Raw genomic sequence first — 17,831 nt, forward strand, 5'->3', positions numbered from 1 at the left:
CGGAACCAGCAGAGGTGCCGCATCCATCACCATAGGTTGTCTCACTCTCTCTCAATTTATTATTTTATCCACTTCCTCTTTCCCTTCTGCTTTAGGGGTTGCTTCAACATTTATTGTTGGGCGGCAACTGAGGTGGAGGGGCGTTGGGATCAGCATCGGCTCCTGTGGATTACGGGCATCTTGACACATGGTCGACGCCCAAACACGTCAGGCACAGGCGGTGGGGATCTGTAACCGACATGGTACAGTCGCACTCGTCGCAATGCTTGAAGCCGGGCATCCCTACGGCACCGTCGGAGTCGTACAGACTTCGAAATGGATCAAAAAGATCACCAAAAACTTTGTCAAAAATTGACTAGGGTAACTGCTCTTTCCAGATCTGCGCTGGCTGGCGCGGAAAAAAGAAGAACTGACGTCAGCACGCGGAGGCGGCATCTAAGTACTCCGACGACGTCATCACGGCGCCCACGACGGCGACGACGGACGCGGAGCCGCAGACGACGCCTACCGACGCGCAAGGGTACTGCTACGCAAAAGTTTCCGGATCCAGTTGAGGTACCGGGTTTTTATGGACCCGGCGGTGCCAGGGAGAACACCCAAAGACCTAGAGTCCTTCCTGTTTCGGACCACAGAAACACAGAGTCTTCTAGGAGTAGTCAAATATCGGATTTATTGGCTGCAACCAGTAACAGGTATCCTAGAAGTACAATGACATGTATGTTCTCAGGAGACTGCTCGTTTTTACAGAACCAGCCTTCTCTTTTTATACTAAATAATGAGCTTTAGGCAAGAATTCCTTGTTTTTACAGTTGGTCATACAAATATTTCTACTACAAAGAAAAAGCAGAGTCATGATGACAAGCACACATTTCAGTTTGTCCAGTTCATGATAGATTACCCGGCAAGGCCCAGAACTTTCATCAGATATCGACAGACCCCTAATAAAATCGGGCACCTCCTCCTTGTAAAACAGGTCATAAAGAAGAAACAGGGACAGGTGTCTGTGAGATTAAACATGGCTTGTATGCGATGAACGGTTTATGACATGTTGTGCCTTGATACTAATCTCGTTCGGCCACTGGGAGAAGGAACTGCCCGAACAGGTTTGGCTGGAGGCAATGGAGTCAGCTCGCCCAGGTCACAGAGGAGTCAGCAGAGGTGTACGTGTCCTTTCAGATCGAATTCGGCCGTAGTCATTTGACTATGTAAGGGCAACCACAAAATGGCGGCCGCTCACAAAATGGAACCCGAGGGTTCAAGACGAAAACTACGATTTCAGGGTGATTTCGTCACTCGATCATGACGCAAATGCTTATGTATAGTATCCCAATCATTACCGGTCTGCCAATACCAAAATCGTCATGATACGATGATATTTATGACACGAGTGCAGAGATTCGGCACCACACAATGGCGGGGTCCAGAATTTTCAGTACCACACAGTCTGACGCCTGGGTATATTCTAAGGTAAGAAATCTATCACTAACGTGTCTCTTTCAGATGTGCACTGTACTAAACGTATCTGGCATGAACATCTTTTGGAAATTCACAAGACATTAATATTCTAAACAAACTGCTGTGAATATTCACAGCTTATGAGGCTACAACTAATACGTGTGAGGGAATACTACAATATTGAGAAAAGAGGTCCAAGCTAACAAAAATAAAGAGGCAATTAGATGGTATAAAAAAATGATGGCAAGAATATTAAATACTGATTTGTCAACTGTCTAATTTTCTCCTAGGTTCTTCTCACTATGACAATTTTCCAATGGGTCAAATGTAATGCCACATTCACATTTTATTTATAGCAAGGCTGAGTACACCAGAAAGAACTATTTCCTTTTTTAGATACTTTTCATCAAACCCCAAACCATATTTTATAAAGAAGACTGAACACCTTGACACTTCTCTTATACAGAACTGCAGAAAAGAAGGCAAACAAACTTAAAACACGTACCTTTCAACATGAACTCGCAGGGTGCAGCTACGACAGACTGCAAGGACGGACCTTCTGTAGTGAAAGAGCCACTTTTGTAGTCTGGCACACTATGATGACCTCCAACTATCACAATTTTAATTGATTTTAGTGTTATTATTCCCTAGCCTTAATGCAGGGTGGTCCTGTATTTGCCTGTTTCTCTTCTGTTCTGTAATCTTGCGGTCTTTCAGTGGGGGATCTGTTACTGAGTGGAACAGTCTTGCCAAGAGCAGAGCGTGTGGGATGTGCATTTGAAGGTGTGCAGTTGTGTAGGAATGTGTCAGTGGTGAGAAATTGGAGTTCCTACTATTGGCTTTGACCATTCGGTTTTCTGACTTTATCTTGCTTAATGGCAGGGCTTGCCTATTGACTTTGGCATATTCTTATGCCATCTTGCATTAGTGCCCTATGCTTAAGCGACTCCATCTTCTGAGCCTTTCTAGGTGAGAAGTGATGTTTTGCTTTCATTTGTTTTCTGCACTCTGTGTGCTAGTAGAAACCGGATCTTGTCAGAGGAATGTGCTCACTATGCCGGAGTCATAACAAAGGCCTGATCAACCGGAGGTGTGACCTTGGTACAAAGTGGTACAGCAATCTGATGGGAAAAGGAGGGGCTTGCTAGAGGCTTCGACCAACGTTTTCACTTGTATTAAAGGGGGGAGCCTCCACTAGTCTGGTGTAAGTTGGAAGTGGAAGTTTTGCGAGTTTGGATTCCGAGTGAGGGCAGACGTGTCTATCTCTGATTGAACCCCAATTGCTGAGCTCTGATCCTCGGCTGTGTGAAGACTTCCCCCAGTCATAAGTGGGCAGTATATGCATCAGGTGATGTATTGAGTTTTGTGATTATTGCCATTGTGATGTGAGCCAGTGGCTGTGATCGTTTGAGGTGTTTCTTTGTGGTGTGGGAGGTGCACATCCAGAGTGATCCTCTACTCTGTATATATATATCTTTCTGATCTTTTGCAGGACCTCCAGTGTATCTTACCTTACAAAAATGTAAATTGATACTTGTATAGCGCACTACTCACCCGCAAGGGTCTCAAGGCGCTTGTACTAATACTACTGTGGAACCCATCCTGGCTTTCCCTGTGAGGCGTCCACTCCTGGGCACCCCCATGGTGGAGGCCAGGCATCCTTAGCGTTGTGGGGGCCGTTGTGGAGATTAAGCACGCTATTGCCCAGAGTTGCAGAGTGGGACTCCATGATTGGAATAGGCACCGAGGCGAGAATTATCAGGTCCGTGGAATTTTTGAGCCCAAGACCCGCCGAGGCGGGGAATTGAACCCTGGTCAGGCTAGACCTCTGCATCAGGGTCTGCCGCTCTAACCATTGAGCCACACTTCTCCACACCTTATATCAGTTATTGCTTGTTTATTAATCAGTATAATTATTGATTCATGCCATTTAAATTATAAGTTTGCTCAGGTATTGATTCTTGCCTGTAGATTATAGGTTTGCTACATATATTTGAATCTAGTGCAGTTGGTATCTAAAACAGCCTTTGTTTAGAGAGTATTATGTATTAAACCCCAAGCCTTATTCTAAAATTGATAGTCTTTGCATTTTGTTAAATAAAACTCCTTTTAACCCCTTCAGTGCTCATGACCAGGTCAACTCGTCATGGGTTTTACCTGCCCTGTGCTTATGACGAGATGACCTTGTCATGAACAATGGGGTTCGTAAATAATCAGCACCCAGCGGGAAAACCCCTTAGCAGCCAAGGTGTTAAAAAGGTGCTGTTTGTTTAGTGTTGCAGTCTTGCTGTGCTAGGGGTGGTAAGACATGCTTAAAAGTATATATTTTTCAAAGGTATAATGATATATTTGCCTCCCAGGTGGGAGTGTAGTGATTGGGTGTGGCTTATTAGTGAGAAGCCACATTCAAAACATTTTTGGCGTAGTCGGTTGCAGAATATGAACATTGTTTTAAAAGGGGAAGAAATATGTTTTCTAGAAATTAAAAGCAGACTCAGATACCAATTGATATATGTATATATTTGGATGGGAGGTAGCCCATGTGGTGTGCTTGCCCGTGAGTGAGCTAATCGGGCTGGGTTGAGTGAGAATTGGAGTGTGTGTTTAAGTGCATTTTGTAAAAAGTGCTTATGAATAATTTGCTACGTTAGGCAGAAAGGGCTGGATCACTTTCAAGCGTTTAGTAAGAAATGTATGCAAAACATGTTCAGCTGCAGTGTGAATTTAAGACATGAGAGACATGGTTTGTGGAGCCAAACATTCCTCTGCAATGTTAGCCTGTCAGAATAAATTGCAAAATAAGTAAAGGTTGGAATTGACTGGAATCCTGAAATGTGGGATGTTCTTTGTTTGACATATTTGGGAAAAGTGCTTAACATTGTTTGGTTTCTTTGAGAACATGATAAAATAAAAGGAGCATTTGTAATTACTTTCCCAGGCAAATTAATAAATTAGGTCCTTTTCTGAAAATGCCTGGAAAGTGTTTCTTGTTGTCCTGGTTGTTCTTGATTTGTAAAATGTAATAAATGTTAAAATATGGTCTGATTAGAAGTACTAGAGTGTACATTATTTTAACATAGGAAGTGATTCAACTTGAAGTGTGAATTTGTGCTGCACAGACACGCATTTAAATGTTCACTAGGGCAAGTGAAATACAGACTCCTGGTCTGACATGGGGTAGTTTATAGCTTTGAGATAAGAACAAAAGAAAGGGAGACAGAGGTGTATTAGCGTTGAATAAAATGTTTAGCTTGTGAATTCTATTTTATTATACCGAGAGGTGAAAGGGTTGAGAAAAAAATTGTTAGGCTGTTTTTCGTCTCAGACATGAAATGTGTCCTGGGAGTGGATGGCACGTAAAAATCTGGTGCAGGAAGAGAAATGAAATACACAGCCAGTGATGGTGCTGTGAAGACTGCGGTTGAATTCCCACGGGAGGGACCATCCCAGCTCCTCGCCCCAGCAGACAGACAGCTTCCTGGACATAGATGTTTGGGAGGCTTGCAAAGGCCCAGGTTTCCTCTCCCCTCATGAGGAGAGTCGCAGAGCAGATAGAAGCAGACGAAAGGTGGCAAGTTTGCATGGCGCTTCGGCCTTGGAGGAGATAAGGTGGGGCCAGAAAGAAGGCTCTGCTTGTTATCTTAGGCTACTGAGGAACCTGCTGGTCCCATGCCAGAGAAGGGAGGTGCAGCGCTTAAGGTGGATTGAGAGACAGCACACAGAGAGCAGCTTTTGATCGTTTGAAGGAAAAAGATGAAGTAGGAAAAAGGTAGAGAATAGGAGTTAAAAGGTGTCCTTTTGCCATCCTTGGAACAGATTTAAACATTAGTTGTATTTTTAAAGCAATCTGAAAACAAGTTGTTTTTTTTAAAGAGAGAATTACACGTGTATTCAAGCCATTTCTTTTGACCAGCTAGGATGAGTCAGATGTGAAATAATTTGAGTTTAGAAAACGTGAGGAAAATGAACAAACCAGTTTTTTTTTATTTGAGTTGTTCATAGGTATAAATTAGACATGTTGGTGAATAATGAATTTTGTTTTTACAGGGAGGAATGTTATCTTAGGGAATGAATGCAGCAATTTAGAAATGTGACAGTATATTTTGTGTGCCAGTTCAAGAGACATTTTTTTAAATAGTTTTTGTAAGGAATAGGGAAAGAAAATATATGTTTTTAAAAGTTAGATACTTTTGTGTTATTGCGCATTGACAGATACTGGACAGAGTATTACAATGAAACACAATGTGATTTCTCAGGTCCTCATGAAAAGTCCAGGGGTAGAGATTGAGAGCATAAGATTCCCCAGAGTGTGCGGACGGAACATGACTGAACCTTTGATTTCCTTACAGATGAAAAGGCTAAAGTCTTGGAGACATGATTCAGATTTGGTGTGCATACCTAAATACGAGCACCTAGGAGGTAAAGATCATACAAGCAGGTGGGTAGAAAATGAGGGGATTTCTCCTAGATTCAATCAGAATTGTGATTATGTGCCAGAATACACAAGCCAGACAAGTCCCATAGAAAGTGAAATGCCGGTTGAGGAAAGGAAAATTACCGAAGCAGATTAAGTTTCCTGGGTTTCTGCCAATAGATAAAGGGAGCACGTTTCCAGCAGTGAGTGGACAAATCGTCAGGATAATGCCCCAGCCCTTATTGATGTGCAGAGAAAAAGAGTTTCATTCTCATACCAAGGATTTAGAGATTAAAGCGTGGGTAGAATTCTCATGCAATTCCTCAGAGCTAGAAGAGAGCTGTGCAGATAGTGATGATAAATGCTTTTTTTCAGATCATATGCAGCGCCTTGGGGTGCATGTGGCGCCCAGATGAGTAGGATTCCCCCCCCCGCCCCCCCCCAGCCCCCTCAAGCCTGGAGCGGACGAGCCGGATGTTGGAAGCTGATGTCCTGTGACTGATGGGAGGTGGTATCCTGTGGCTGAGGGAAGCTGATGTTCAGTGGCTGACCGGATGGGGTCTACCTTTGCAGAATGGACCGGGTGTGGTCCTTTTATGCCAAGCGAACTGAACAGATATGTTGGAGATGGAAATGATGCGACTAGCAAGAAGGCGGTGTGCCTTTCGCAAAGACAGACTGTTGATTTTCAGGTGTATAGGGAGCAGCAGAATGTGCTGCGATGGAAGCGGTTTTATTGACATTGTCATGAGATGAAAATATAATACATGAGAGCTTTGTGTCTTTCACACAGAAGAACGGTTAGTTTGAACACTAAAGAAGGTGAACTACTGAGATGTTGTGCTGATATTTGAGCAGATATTTTCTGACCTAGAGACTGAAATGCTTTTATTTTTCAGCAGGCAATTCATAATCGTTTGGCTGCCTTAGCAGTAGAAGTTCATTTATTTTGCTTATACATGTAGTTTTAGATGGTTTGATTTCAATTGAGAAATGACAATTGTGACTTTCAGTTGAGACTTGCTTTGACATATGCTTTTGTGGTTTTATTGAGTTTTTCAATCATAGTTGTGTTTTTTTAGTTGAGAAATGCAGTTTTTCATTGATAGTTATGTCTTTAGTTGAGTGATTCAATATTTGATATATGTGAATGGTGATAGTCGAAGGTCATGGGTTGGAATGTAGTGAAAGAGCCACTTTTGTAGTCTGGCACACTATGATGACCTCCAACTATCACCATTTTAATTGATTTTAGTGTGTTATTTTACCCTAGCCTTTAATGTAGGACGGTCCTGCATTTGCCTGTTTCTCTTCTGTTCTGTAATTTTGCTGTCTTTCAGTGGGAGCTGTTATTGAGTGGAACAGTCTTGCCAAGAGCAGAGCGTGTGGCATGTGCATCTGAAGGTGTGCAGTTGTGTAGGAATGTGTCAGTCGTGAGAATTATGAGTTCTTACTATTGGCTTTGGTACGAAGTTGTACAGGAATCTGATGGGAAAAGGAGGCGGGGCTTGCTAGAAGCTTCGACCAACGTTTTCACTTGTATTAAAGGGGGGGAGCTTCCACTGGTCTGGTGGAAGTTGGAAGTGGAAGGTTTGGGAGTTTGGATTCCGAGTGAGGGCAGACCTGTCTATCTCGGATTGAACCCTGATTGCTGAGCTCTGATCCCCAGCTGTGTGAAGGCTTCCCCCGGCCATAAGTGGGCAGTATATGCATCAGGTGATGTATTGAGTTTTGTGATTATTGCCATTGTGAGGTGAGCCAGTGGATGTGATCGTTTGAGGTGTTTCTTTGTGGTGTGGGAGGTGTACATCCAGAGTGATCCTCTACGCTGTATATATATATCTTTCTGATCTCTTGCAGGACGTCCACTGGATCTTACCTTATATCAGTTATTGCTTGTTTATTAATCAGTATAATTATTGATTCATGCCATTTAGATTAGAAGTTTGCTCAGTTATTGATTCATGCCTGTAGATTATAGGTTTGCTACATATATTTGAATCTAGTGCATTTGGTATCTAAGACAGCCTTTGTTTGGAGAGTATTATGTACTAAATCCCAAGCCTTATTCTAAAAGTGATGGTCTTTGCATTTTGTTAAATAAAACTCCTTTTCAAAAAGGAGCTGTTTGTTTTGTGTTGCAGTCTTGCTGTGCCAGGGGTGGTAAGACATGCTTAAAAGTATATATTTTTCAAAGGTATAATGATATATTTGTCTCCCAGGTGGGAGTGTAGTGATTGGGTGTGGCTTATTGGTGAGAAGCCACATTCAAAACACCTGCTCTGTAAACACACAGCAGAAAATCTTCGAGTTCACACTTTTTTATTAATCTCAAATGAGGCGCCCAAAAGAAGACCCAGCAATAATATAACTCTTCAGGGAGAAGCAATTGTCGTGGTTATCCTATGGACATCACTGATGCAACTGTGACAGTAGAGCAAAGCAGACACTTTAGGAAAATGTGGGATCTCACATAAGGGCAGGAACAACCCAATGGGGGAACGACAGTATAAGGAGGTTAGGAGACATTTTGAGGATGAAAAAGATCACTGCAGTAGTTCAGAGGCAGTATCAGGGCACCTTTTGAAAAGAATAGCAGAACACAAGAGGAAGACTTTTGTTTGGACTGGCTAGGCAGTCCTGCTACAACATTTAACATGATGCAAGCAGATGATACAGAGTTGATGTTTCCATGGGGGGGACACACATAATATTCTGGGTAATTATCAACGTTGCTTTTAGTGGCCTGAGGTACATTCTGTGCAGGGGATGGTGATAATGCAGATTTGTGAAGTGCTTGGCAACCTTTGCTCCAGACAGTCCATGGATCTTGAGTGAAGGAGACAGTGACTATCCTTCTGGTGCACTTTGAGTAGCTATGGGCAGGTGGAAGGACCAGCCTGTGCCTGGTGTGCAGAATCAGTACCCTCCTTGGTTATGCTGGTTCCCTCTGTACCCACCTCTCCTCATGTACCCTCCCTCCTTGCGCTGGTAGCCATCTTTTTGATCTGCAAAAAAAAAAAAAAAAAAGAAAGAGGAGAAATAAGGAGACATTATTACCTGCAGCAGATACGCAAGAACCCCCTCTTCTTCCCTTCCACTCGCACTGCTCTACCTTTTACAAACATTAGACCAGCAACAGAACTTTCAATCAATCAATCAAAGCATTTATATAGCGCGCTACTCACCCAGAGGGTCTCAAGGCGCTAGGGGAGGGGGGGTCCGCTACTGCTCGAACAGCCAGGTCTTGAGTTGCTTCCTGAAGGCGAGGTGGTCCTGGGTCAGGCAGATGTGGGTCGGGAGGGAGTTCCATGTCTTGGCGGCGAGGTAGGAAAAGGACCGTCCCCCTGTGGTGGCTCTTCGGATGCGGGGGACGGCGGCGAGGGCGTGGCCGGTCGATCGAAGCTGGCGTTTGGGAGCGTAGAAGTTGAGGCGGCTGTTGAGGTATCCTGGGCCTTGGTTGTGTAGGGCTTTGTGTGCGTGGGTGAGGAGACGGAAGGTGATTCTCTTGTTGACCGGGAGGCAGTGCAGGTCTCTCAGGTGTCCGGAGATGTGGCTGCGACGGGGGATGTCCAGGATGAGTCGTGCTGAGGCGTTCTGGATCCGCTGGAGTCTCTTCTGGAGTTTGGCGGTGGTTCCGGCGTAGAGGGAGTTGCCGTAGTCCAGACGGCTGGTGACGAGGGCCTGGGTGACCGTCTTCCTGGTCTCGGTGGGGATCCACCGGAAGATCTTACGTAGCATGCGCAGGATGTTGAAGCACGACGAGGAGACGGCGTTGACTTGTCTGGTCATAGAGAGGGAGGAGTCCAGGATGAAGCCCAGGTTGCGTGCGTGGTCTGTTGGTTTGGGTGCGCTGCCTAGGGCTGGGGCCACCAGGAATCGTCCCAGGCGGAGGGTAAAGCTCCCAGGATGAGGACTTCCGTCTTGTCCGAGTTCAGTTTCAGGCGGCTGTTCTTCATCCATTCGGCTACCTCTTTCATCCCTTCGTGAAGGTTGGCTCTGGCGGTGGCGGGGTCGTTGGTGAGGGAGAGGATCAGCTGGGTGTCAGCGTAGGAGATGATGTTGAGGTTGTGCTGGCGTGCGATGTCTGCGAGGGGGCTCATGTAGACGTTGAAGAGGGTTGGACTGAGCGAGGAGCCTTGAGGAACGCCGCAGATGACTTCGGTGGCTTCACATCTGAACGGGAGGAGGCGGACTCTGTGTCCTTCTGGCGAGGAAGGAGATGATCCACTCCAGTGCCTTCTCCTGGATTCCGACGTTGCTGAGGCGCTGCACTAGTGTACGGTGGCAGACAGTGTCGAAGGCCGCGGAGAGGTCTAGGAGGATGAGGGCTGCTGTTTCTCCGTTGTCAAGCAGGGCTCGGATGTCATCGGTGGCTGCGATCTGGGCGGTCTCGGTGCTGTAGTTGGCCCGGAAGCCAGACTGCGAGAGGTCGAGGCAGGTAGCCTTTCTCCCAGTTCCTGAATAACCTACTATACAACTAGACAGTTCCAATGTAAAGTTTCATGGCCGACACTGCACCTACTTCTGTAGTCCTTTTTTCATTCTGTGATGGAACTTTGGGCTTTGTGATCTTCATATTCTGCTTCTCGGCTCTGTGCGCCCTGGTTCTTACTGCAGCCCTTCTCTACTGGACTATTTTCAGAAGTGTTGTACTCTGTGGCAAAAGCTATCGCTAGATTTCTGTGAATAGGTTATGGGGATTGACCTGAACAGCAATTCAAATTCCTCTAGAACTTATTTGTCTGCAAGTTTTTAACCAATCAAGTTACAAAATATTTTTGATAGGTCAGTTTGCATCTGAGGAAATGTAAAATGTCATGTTAATGGATTTAAAGTAATCACACGCTTTATCCCTAAAGTGTAGTGACTCTCGGCGATAATTGAAAAGAATGTGAATGGGTCTACTTATAATTGCACAATAATGTTGGTATGCCTCTGCATGAATCAGTAAGCTGTTCACAAATGAAAACCATTATTCATTTCGTAATATTATGCTGCATTGATCGAATTGGCTGCACACTGTGCTATTAAATGCAGTGATGGGGTTTACTTGGTCATAAAATTATCAACCTGAAAAGACTCAGTGATACAAGACAACTAAGTCCAACTCATGCTTAAAGGCATGGAGGACTAGCAATGGCACTCAAGGACTTTCCAGTTAAAGGTAAATTAAATGGTTTACTGGGTAGCAGTCAACAACTGGACTCCAATCAGTTTTTAAGCTAAGTAAATCTGTACTCCTAGCTCACATTGGTTTGAAGAAGCGGTCTACATTTGTTGATCCGGCATATCTAAACTATTTTATTCAAGAAAGGCAGAGGAACCGGGAAAGGGTCTGCTAAACATGTGTATTCAGAAGCAAATAAGTATTAATAATTAAGTTTATACTAATCCTACGAATAATCATATTGAAGAACAAGTTACTTACCTTTGGTAACGCATTATATGATAGAGACAATGTCTAGCTGCGGATTCCGAACCTTAGAATTTCACAGGTGTCACGCTGGATCCGGAAACCTTTTTTTGTACAATACCCCTTGCGCGCTCAGTCAGGTGGCTTCATTTGGCTCTGCATAACCTTGTCTGCCTCAATCGAGGTGGTTAGGAAGTCACGATCACCTATATAGGCGCCACCCAGGCATGCTGATGCCAGTACTTTATACTTTCTGACACCAGAAGGGCAGAACAATGAAGTGACATAGGTTTGTGCCTTACACTGACAAAGGAACTAACCCTAACACATAAGCCCGCAAAGGGGGAAGGCATGGATGGGTCTGTAAGGAATCTGCAGCTAGATATTTTCTCTACCAAATAATGCGTTACCAAAGGTAAGTACCTTGTTCATCTGATAGAGACTTCAAGCTTCAAATCTTTACTTTAGAATATAGATATCCAAGCCATACCCTCCTGGCAGTGGGCTGCAGACAAATTTCTCACACAAGAAAGTCCTGCAGGACCAAATGGCAAAATGCCCATCCCTGCGGACCGGACTGTCAAGGCAGTAGTGCTTGGCAAACGTGTTGCTGCCTGACTAATGTCCGGGACTGGTCACCCAAAGCCAAGGCCGTAGTTCCGTTTCCCCTGGTGCAACGGGCTTTTAAACCCTCAGGGGGCTGCTTCTTAGCCAAAGCATAAGGATTTTTATGCAGCCAACGACCCAGCGAGAAATGGTCCTTTTCTGCACTGCCAGACCTTTCTTAGCGCCCACGTTCCCCACAAAAAGTTGGTTATCCATTTGGAACTCTTTTGTGCGGTTAAGGTAGAAGGCAACACTTTTCGGATACAGCCGGTGGAGATGCTCTTCTTCTTTAGAGGGATACAAAAGAGCAAAAAAGGTGGGCAGCGTGATAAATTGACCCAGATGGAATGGGGTCACCACTTTATCAGCAAAAGTCATCATGTAGCAGGGCTCACATGATCTCATCTGCAACTCACTCACCCTCCGGGAAGATGTTATCACCACCAGAAAGGCTGTCTTCATGGTAAGCAGCCAGAGGGGACAGGTGTACAAAGGCTCGAAAGGCCCACACATGAAAAGTGAGGACCAAATTAAGGTCCCACTGTGGCACAAAGGGTTGATCTGACAGCCCCAAAAAACAGATAGAGCAGACACATAACCCTTTAGAGTGCCCAACGCAGAGCCCTGCTGGGCACGGGTAAGAATAAAAGAAAAGGAGACAGAAGCAGAAAGAGGGCCAATAGACCTTTCTGTAGAATATGATACAAACTTTTGCCAATGGCAGACATACGGTCTTCGTGGAGGGCTGCCCAGCCACCAAAATAACGTTGCATACTTCGGGAGGAAGATCTAAAGCCCTCAACTGCCGCAGCTCAATCTTCATGCATGGAGGCGGAGAGTTGACAGGTCCTGTGTATGACCCTTCCCTGCTGGACAGAAGATCCTACCGAAGGGGCAGCCTGATTGGAGGATCAATACTCATTTTAGACTCTGATACTTTCTCTCCTTGCCCAGTCCAGAGCCACAAGAATGACTTGGGCCCAGACATTTTAAATCTTCTTCAGAATGGGCGGAAAGGCATACAACAGGCCTAAGCTCCACCTGCGACAAAAAGCATCGCCGAGTGATAGCCGCCTTGGAAACTCCAGCACACAAAACAGCTGACCTTGCACGTTCGCTTTGGAGGCAAACAGATCCAACCAAGGATCTCCCCACTGTTGAAAGAGACCATGCCCCACCTCCAACTGGAGATGCCATTTGTGATCTGCTAGGCATTGGTGGCTAAGTTCATCTTCTGAGAACCTAGGTGTTGAACTTCCAGGGTTTATGCGTAGCTGTTCCAGCCATGTCCAGAGATGCAGGGCCTCTTGACATAGGGTCCATGAACCTGCCTGCCAAGTTTTTGCAGTACCACAGTGTGGTGGTGTTGTCCGTGAACACCTGCACTAACTTAGTTTTGACAGAGGGAAGAAAAGCTTTCAATGCCAACCGAATCGCTCTAAGCTCCAACAAATTGATGTGGAGCTCCGACTCAGCCGGAGACAAGTGTCCCCTTATCTCCACCTCTCCCAGATGGCCGCCCCATCTTAGGAGTGACACATTGATCACTACTGTATTGTTTGATTGGGGCACAGAGAGGGGTCTGCCTTTGACCCAATCACGGTTCATAAACTACCACTGCCGATCTCTTGCTGTTCCTTCTGAGATCTGGACCATGTCGGTGAGATTTCCGTGATGCTGTGCCCACTGGAACTTCAGGTCCCACTGCAGAGCCCGCTTACACCACTGGGCTTGCTTTACCAACAGGATGCTGGAAGCCATGAAGCCTAACAGCCTCAGAGTCAGTTACACCAAAATACAGGATAGAGACTGAACCATCAGAATCATAAACTGAATATCCTGGACTCGCTGCTCGGAAGCATAGGCCGGAACTATAGTGTGTCCAGAACAGCTCCTATGAAAGGGAGGTGTGACTTTGTGCAAACTATACCTCACTTTGGTATAGTCTATACAGAGCCAGCTTCCTATAACGTGCCAGAGTCCAGTGGATCCCAAAAGGTAGGCAGAGGTAAAGTTAGATAGCACCTCACTCTCTATCTGTGGCAGTGTGGGCGAGCAGTAAAGCAGTATCAGAGGACAGTGTTAAGCATTTGTTGTACCCACTCAATCAGCAAATTATTTCGTACACTCAGACTGAACTTCAGACCAATTGGTTTTGTATAAAAATATTCTTTTAGTCATTTTATTTTCTAGAACCAAGTAAGCCTGGCACAGGTAAGTCGATAAATACTTCGCAGTAAATCTACAGTTTGAAATGCAATTATAAATCTACTTTGAAATGGTTACAGTTTGAATTACTGGTAATGCAATACAGTGAAAAGCTGTACATATACTTTGTATTGACTTTGCAATGAAAATTACAGGCAACTTACTTTTAGGTTACTTTTTACATTACTTTTTCTTCTCAGTGTGATATGCCTAGATATCACACTGGGACATTTCCTAGAGAAAAGGTAAGTAAACTCAGTTTTGCACAATTGTTATTTTTCTTGTTTCCATGCAAATCAACTCCACATTTAAAACATTTTCAGAGAAAAACAGTCAATGGATTCCGTGGAGAGAAATGAAGTTAACGGTTAACAGGTAAGTAATCGGTCTTTGGAGTTGAGCTTTTGGGGTTAGAACAAGTGTTCCCCCAGGGTCAAGGATGCACTAGTTACACTCTCAGTTAAACTAGGGCAGCCAGGTACAGTGCTGAGGCCCAATTTTATCCAATGAGGTATTGGGGGGGGGGTGGGGGGGCCCTCTAGGTGGTGGCTGCTGGCCGGCAGGCCACAAGGTTGTGGGAGCCAAGCTCCTGGTGTTAGGCTCACGGCAAAGGGGGATCCGCTTTAGCACACAAAGTGCACCCAAAGCAGGGCAGGGGCGGCTGGGTGCAGGGTGCAGGGTGCTGTTTTGGCGTTGGGTGCCCTGTTTTCAATAGGAATGTTCAGTTTTGGTTTTTAGCTGCAGGCTCGGTCCAGAGAGACATCCGGGAGGAACCAACAGCTGGGCCGGTAAGTTGGAGGGCTCGGTGACATAGGTGCATCTCTAGTTCCTTTCTCTACGGCACTGGGCGGTTGGACGCAGGGGGTTCATTTGAGGTCGGATTTCACCTTACCGGGCAACTCACAGTTGGGGAGGGGGGGGGGGGGGGGGGGGGGGATGTTTCTCCGTGCAGAGGCTGCAGGCGACGTCGGTGAGTCCTGGAAGGGTCCACTCACGGTAGAATCGGACTCTGGAGCGCTGGGGGACCTCGCTGGAACCTGTGAGCCAACTGAGCTCTTTCTGTAGGAGACGGTGCAGTGGTGGTTCCAGGCATCAGGTTTCTTTTTCCTCAGCAGGCTCAGAGTCTTTGTTTGGTGTTTCTTTTGAACAGAGCTGCTGTTCACAGGAGGTCCGGTCTTTGTGGAAGGCAGTCTGTCCTCCCCGGGGTTCTGGAGGTTGCTGGCTGCAGGAAAAGAAGATTTTTGGAGCAGGATCTCTGGAAACTGCAGACTGGCAACTAGGGCCAGGGCCAAGTCAGTTCTCTGCAATCTCCTCTGCTGGGCGTCTTCTTTTGTCCTTTTCCTTCTAAGGTTGCGGGAATATGCTTTCTTGTTTCAGGGAGGTACCTAAATAATGTATTTAAGGGTCTTGAGGTCAGTAGCCAATGGACTACTGACCTTTGGGTGACTATACCCTTGGTGTGCTCACCCCTCTTGGGAAGTGAGCACAATCCCTAATCCCGATTGGGGAGTGTCTGCCATCTGCAAGATGGCTAGCACTGAAGAGGGCTTCACCAGGCAAGTAACTTTTTAGATTACTTTTCTTACCCAGCATAGTATATGCCTGGATACTACTCTGTGACCTTTCCTGTAAACAGGTAAGTAAAATAGTTTTGGTTCAATAGTACAATTTTAAAGAATTTAAGTTTTCAAACTCCACACTTAGAAGCTTGTCCAAGAAAAACAGTTAATGTAATCCTATGAAGGAAAATAGTGTCATCGATATTAGGGTAAGTATTCAGTAGGGGGAGTTGAGGTTCCGGGGGTAGACTCAGGGGTCCCCCCATGTTCAGGGATGCACTCTTGTTACACCCTCAGTCGTAATAGGGCAGCCGGGTGGCGAGTGTTGAGGCCCAATGTTATCCAATGGGGGAAAATGGGGCCTCCGGTTGGTGGCTGCTGATGAGCAGGCCAAGAGGTTGTGGGAGCCAAGCTCCCGAAGTTAAGCTCAGGACAAAGGGGATCCAGTTTAGCATAAAATGTGCACCTGCAGTGGCGGCTGGGTGCTGTTTAAGCATCGGGTGCCCGGTTTTCAATGTGGATTTTCGGCTTTGGTTTTCAGCTGCAGGCTCGGAACAGGAAGACTTCCGGGAGGAACCAACAGCTGGGCAGGTAAGTTGAAGGCTCGGGGATGTAGGCACACCTCAGGTTCTTTTCTCCAGGGTGCAGGGCGGCTGGATGCAGGGGTGTCTTGAGGTCAGATTTCATCTTATTGGGCCACTGGCCGGGGCCCGGTCTTCGTGCAGAGGCTGCAGGTGACCTCGGGGAGTTCTGGAACGGTCAACCCACGGTGGACTCAGACTCTGGAGCCCTGGGGACCTCGCTAGGACCGGTGGTCAACTCAAACCGTAGGCGACGGGTGAAGTGGTGGTTCCAGGTGTCAAGTTTCTTTTTCCTCAGCAGGCTGAGTCTTTTTTTGGTGTTTCTTCTGAACAGAGATTCTGTTCACAGGGGATCCGGTCTTTGTTGAAGGCAGTCACTCCTCCCAGGGTTCTGGAGGTCGCTGGGTTCAGGACAAGACTATTTTTGGTGCAGGATCTCTGGAAACTGCAGACGGGCTGGTAACGCTGGGGCCAAGTCAGTTCTCTGCAGGGCGTCTATCTCCGTCCTTTTTCTTCTTAGGTTGCAGTAATCTGCTTTCTTGGCTCAGGGCTGCCCCCTAAATACTGTATTTATAGGGAATTTTAGGGTTCTTGAGGCCAGTAGCCAATGGGCTACTGACTGTAGGGTGATTACACCCTTGGTGTGCTTCCCCACGTGGGGGAGTGAGCACAATCCTTAATCCTGATTGGGGAGTGCCTGCCATCTGCAAGATGGCGGGCACTGAAGAGGGCTTCCCCTTGCCTCCCCCACCTTTGGGGTGGAGTTGGCAAAGGTGGGCACTGTGAGAAGTTGGCCTGATATGCAGTGCTCACTATTCTAGTGATCACTATGTATCAGTCCAAACAACCCTTATTGATGATTGGTTGTAAGTCAACCTTATAGACCAGCTATCCTAGTAGCATGGATACGAGCAGTCTTCGGGCTAAACTCTAGAGGGCGTGTTAAGCCAGCTGTTATACCATCACATATACCCCTTGAACACCAAGTGAAAGGACACCACACAAGTGTTATGAAAATAAACAGTGTATTTATTTAGATCACAACAGCCCTGTACTCTTTATGAGGACAGGGTACTAAGCACACAACAAAACTCTTACGAAAATACTTTAAGTTGCACAATTTACACAAGTGCCCGAGGGGCACGGAAAACCATATACTACAAAAGTGGAATGCGAAATTACTAGCAGGTAAGTACTGGACTAATAGGCTTTGGAATCGCTAGGACTACGTTACTGAACCTTCAGATTACTAGTAGGAGGCCTAGGGGACTCGGGTGCAGAGTGTGCACTCTCACGCGGGACAAGGTCTATGGAGGCTAGTAAAAGCAAAGTTAAGGATACCGGACGAATGCGACTAGTTAGGCTGAAAACGAAAAAGGATCTGGACCCTTGGATAGTGAGGCTATGCTGGGGCACCGAAATGCTGAAGTTAACTAGCCCAGGGGCTGCGGCTGCATAGGTCTGAAAAGACGTCGGGAATCCTCGTTGCAGTCTATGGAGCCTTAAAGAAGAAGTTGCTGGCAGGCGACCAGTGAAGATTGTTCGGTGGATCCAAGCCTGGATCGAAGATGGAAGACACCTGTAAGCAGAGG

The 17,831-nt window shown here is 46.1% G+C and overlaps 1 protein-coding gene across 6 annotated transcripts in view; it reads right to left on the reverse strand.

Annotated features, from left to right (window-relative positions):
• Nucleotides 1–8,174: 8,174 nt before the first annotated feature.
• LOC147705753 (eukaryotic translation initiation factor 3 subunit C-like) overlaps nt 8,175–17,831 on the reverse strand; it is a 638,241-nt gene continuing 628,584 nt past the window's right edge. For all 6 annotated transcript variants that reach the window (XM_086932195.1, XM_086932193.1, XM_086932197.1 and 3 more), the window contains one exon: nt 8,175–8,877. In XM_086932195.1, the coding sequence (XP_086788321.1) occupies nt 8,789–8,877 (89 nt within the window). In that variant the 3' untranslated portion in view covers nt 8,175–8,788. The remainder of the gene's footprint in view (nt 8,878–17,831) is intronic.

This window comes from Lissotriton vulgaris, chromosome 7 (genome assembly GCF_964263255.1).
Source record: "Lissotriton vulgaris chromosome 7, aLisVul1.2, whole genome shotgun sequence".
Taxonomy (NCBI): Eukaryota; Metazoa; Chordata; class Amphibia; order Caudata; family Salamandridae; genus Lissotriton; species Lissotriton vulgaris.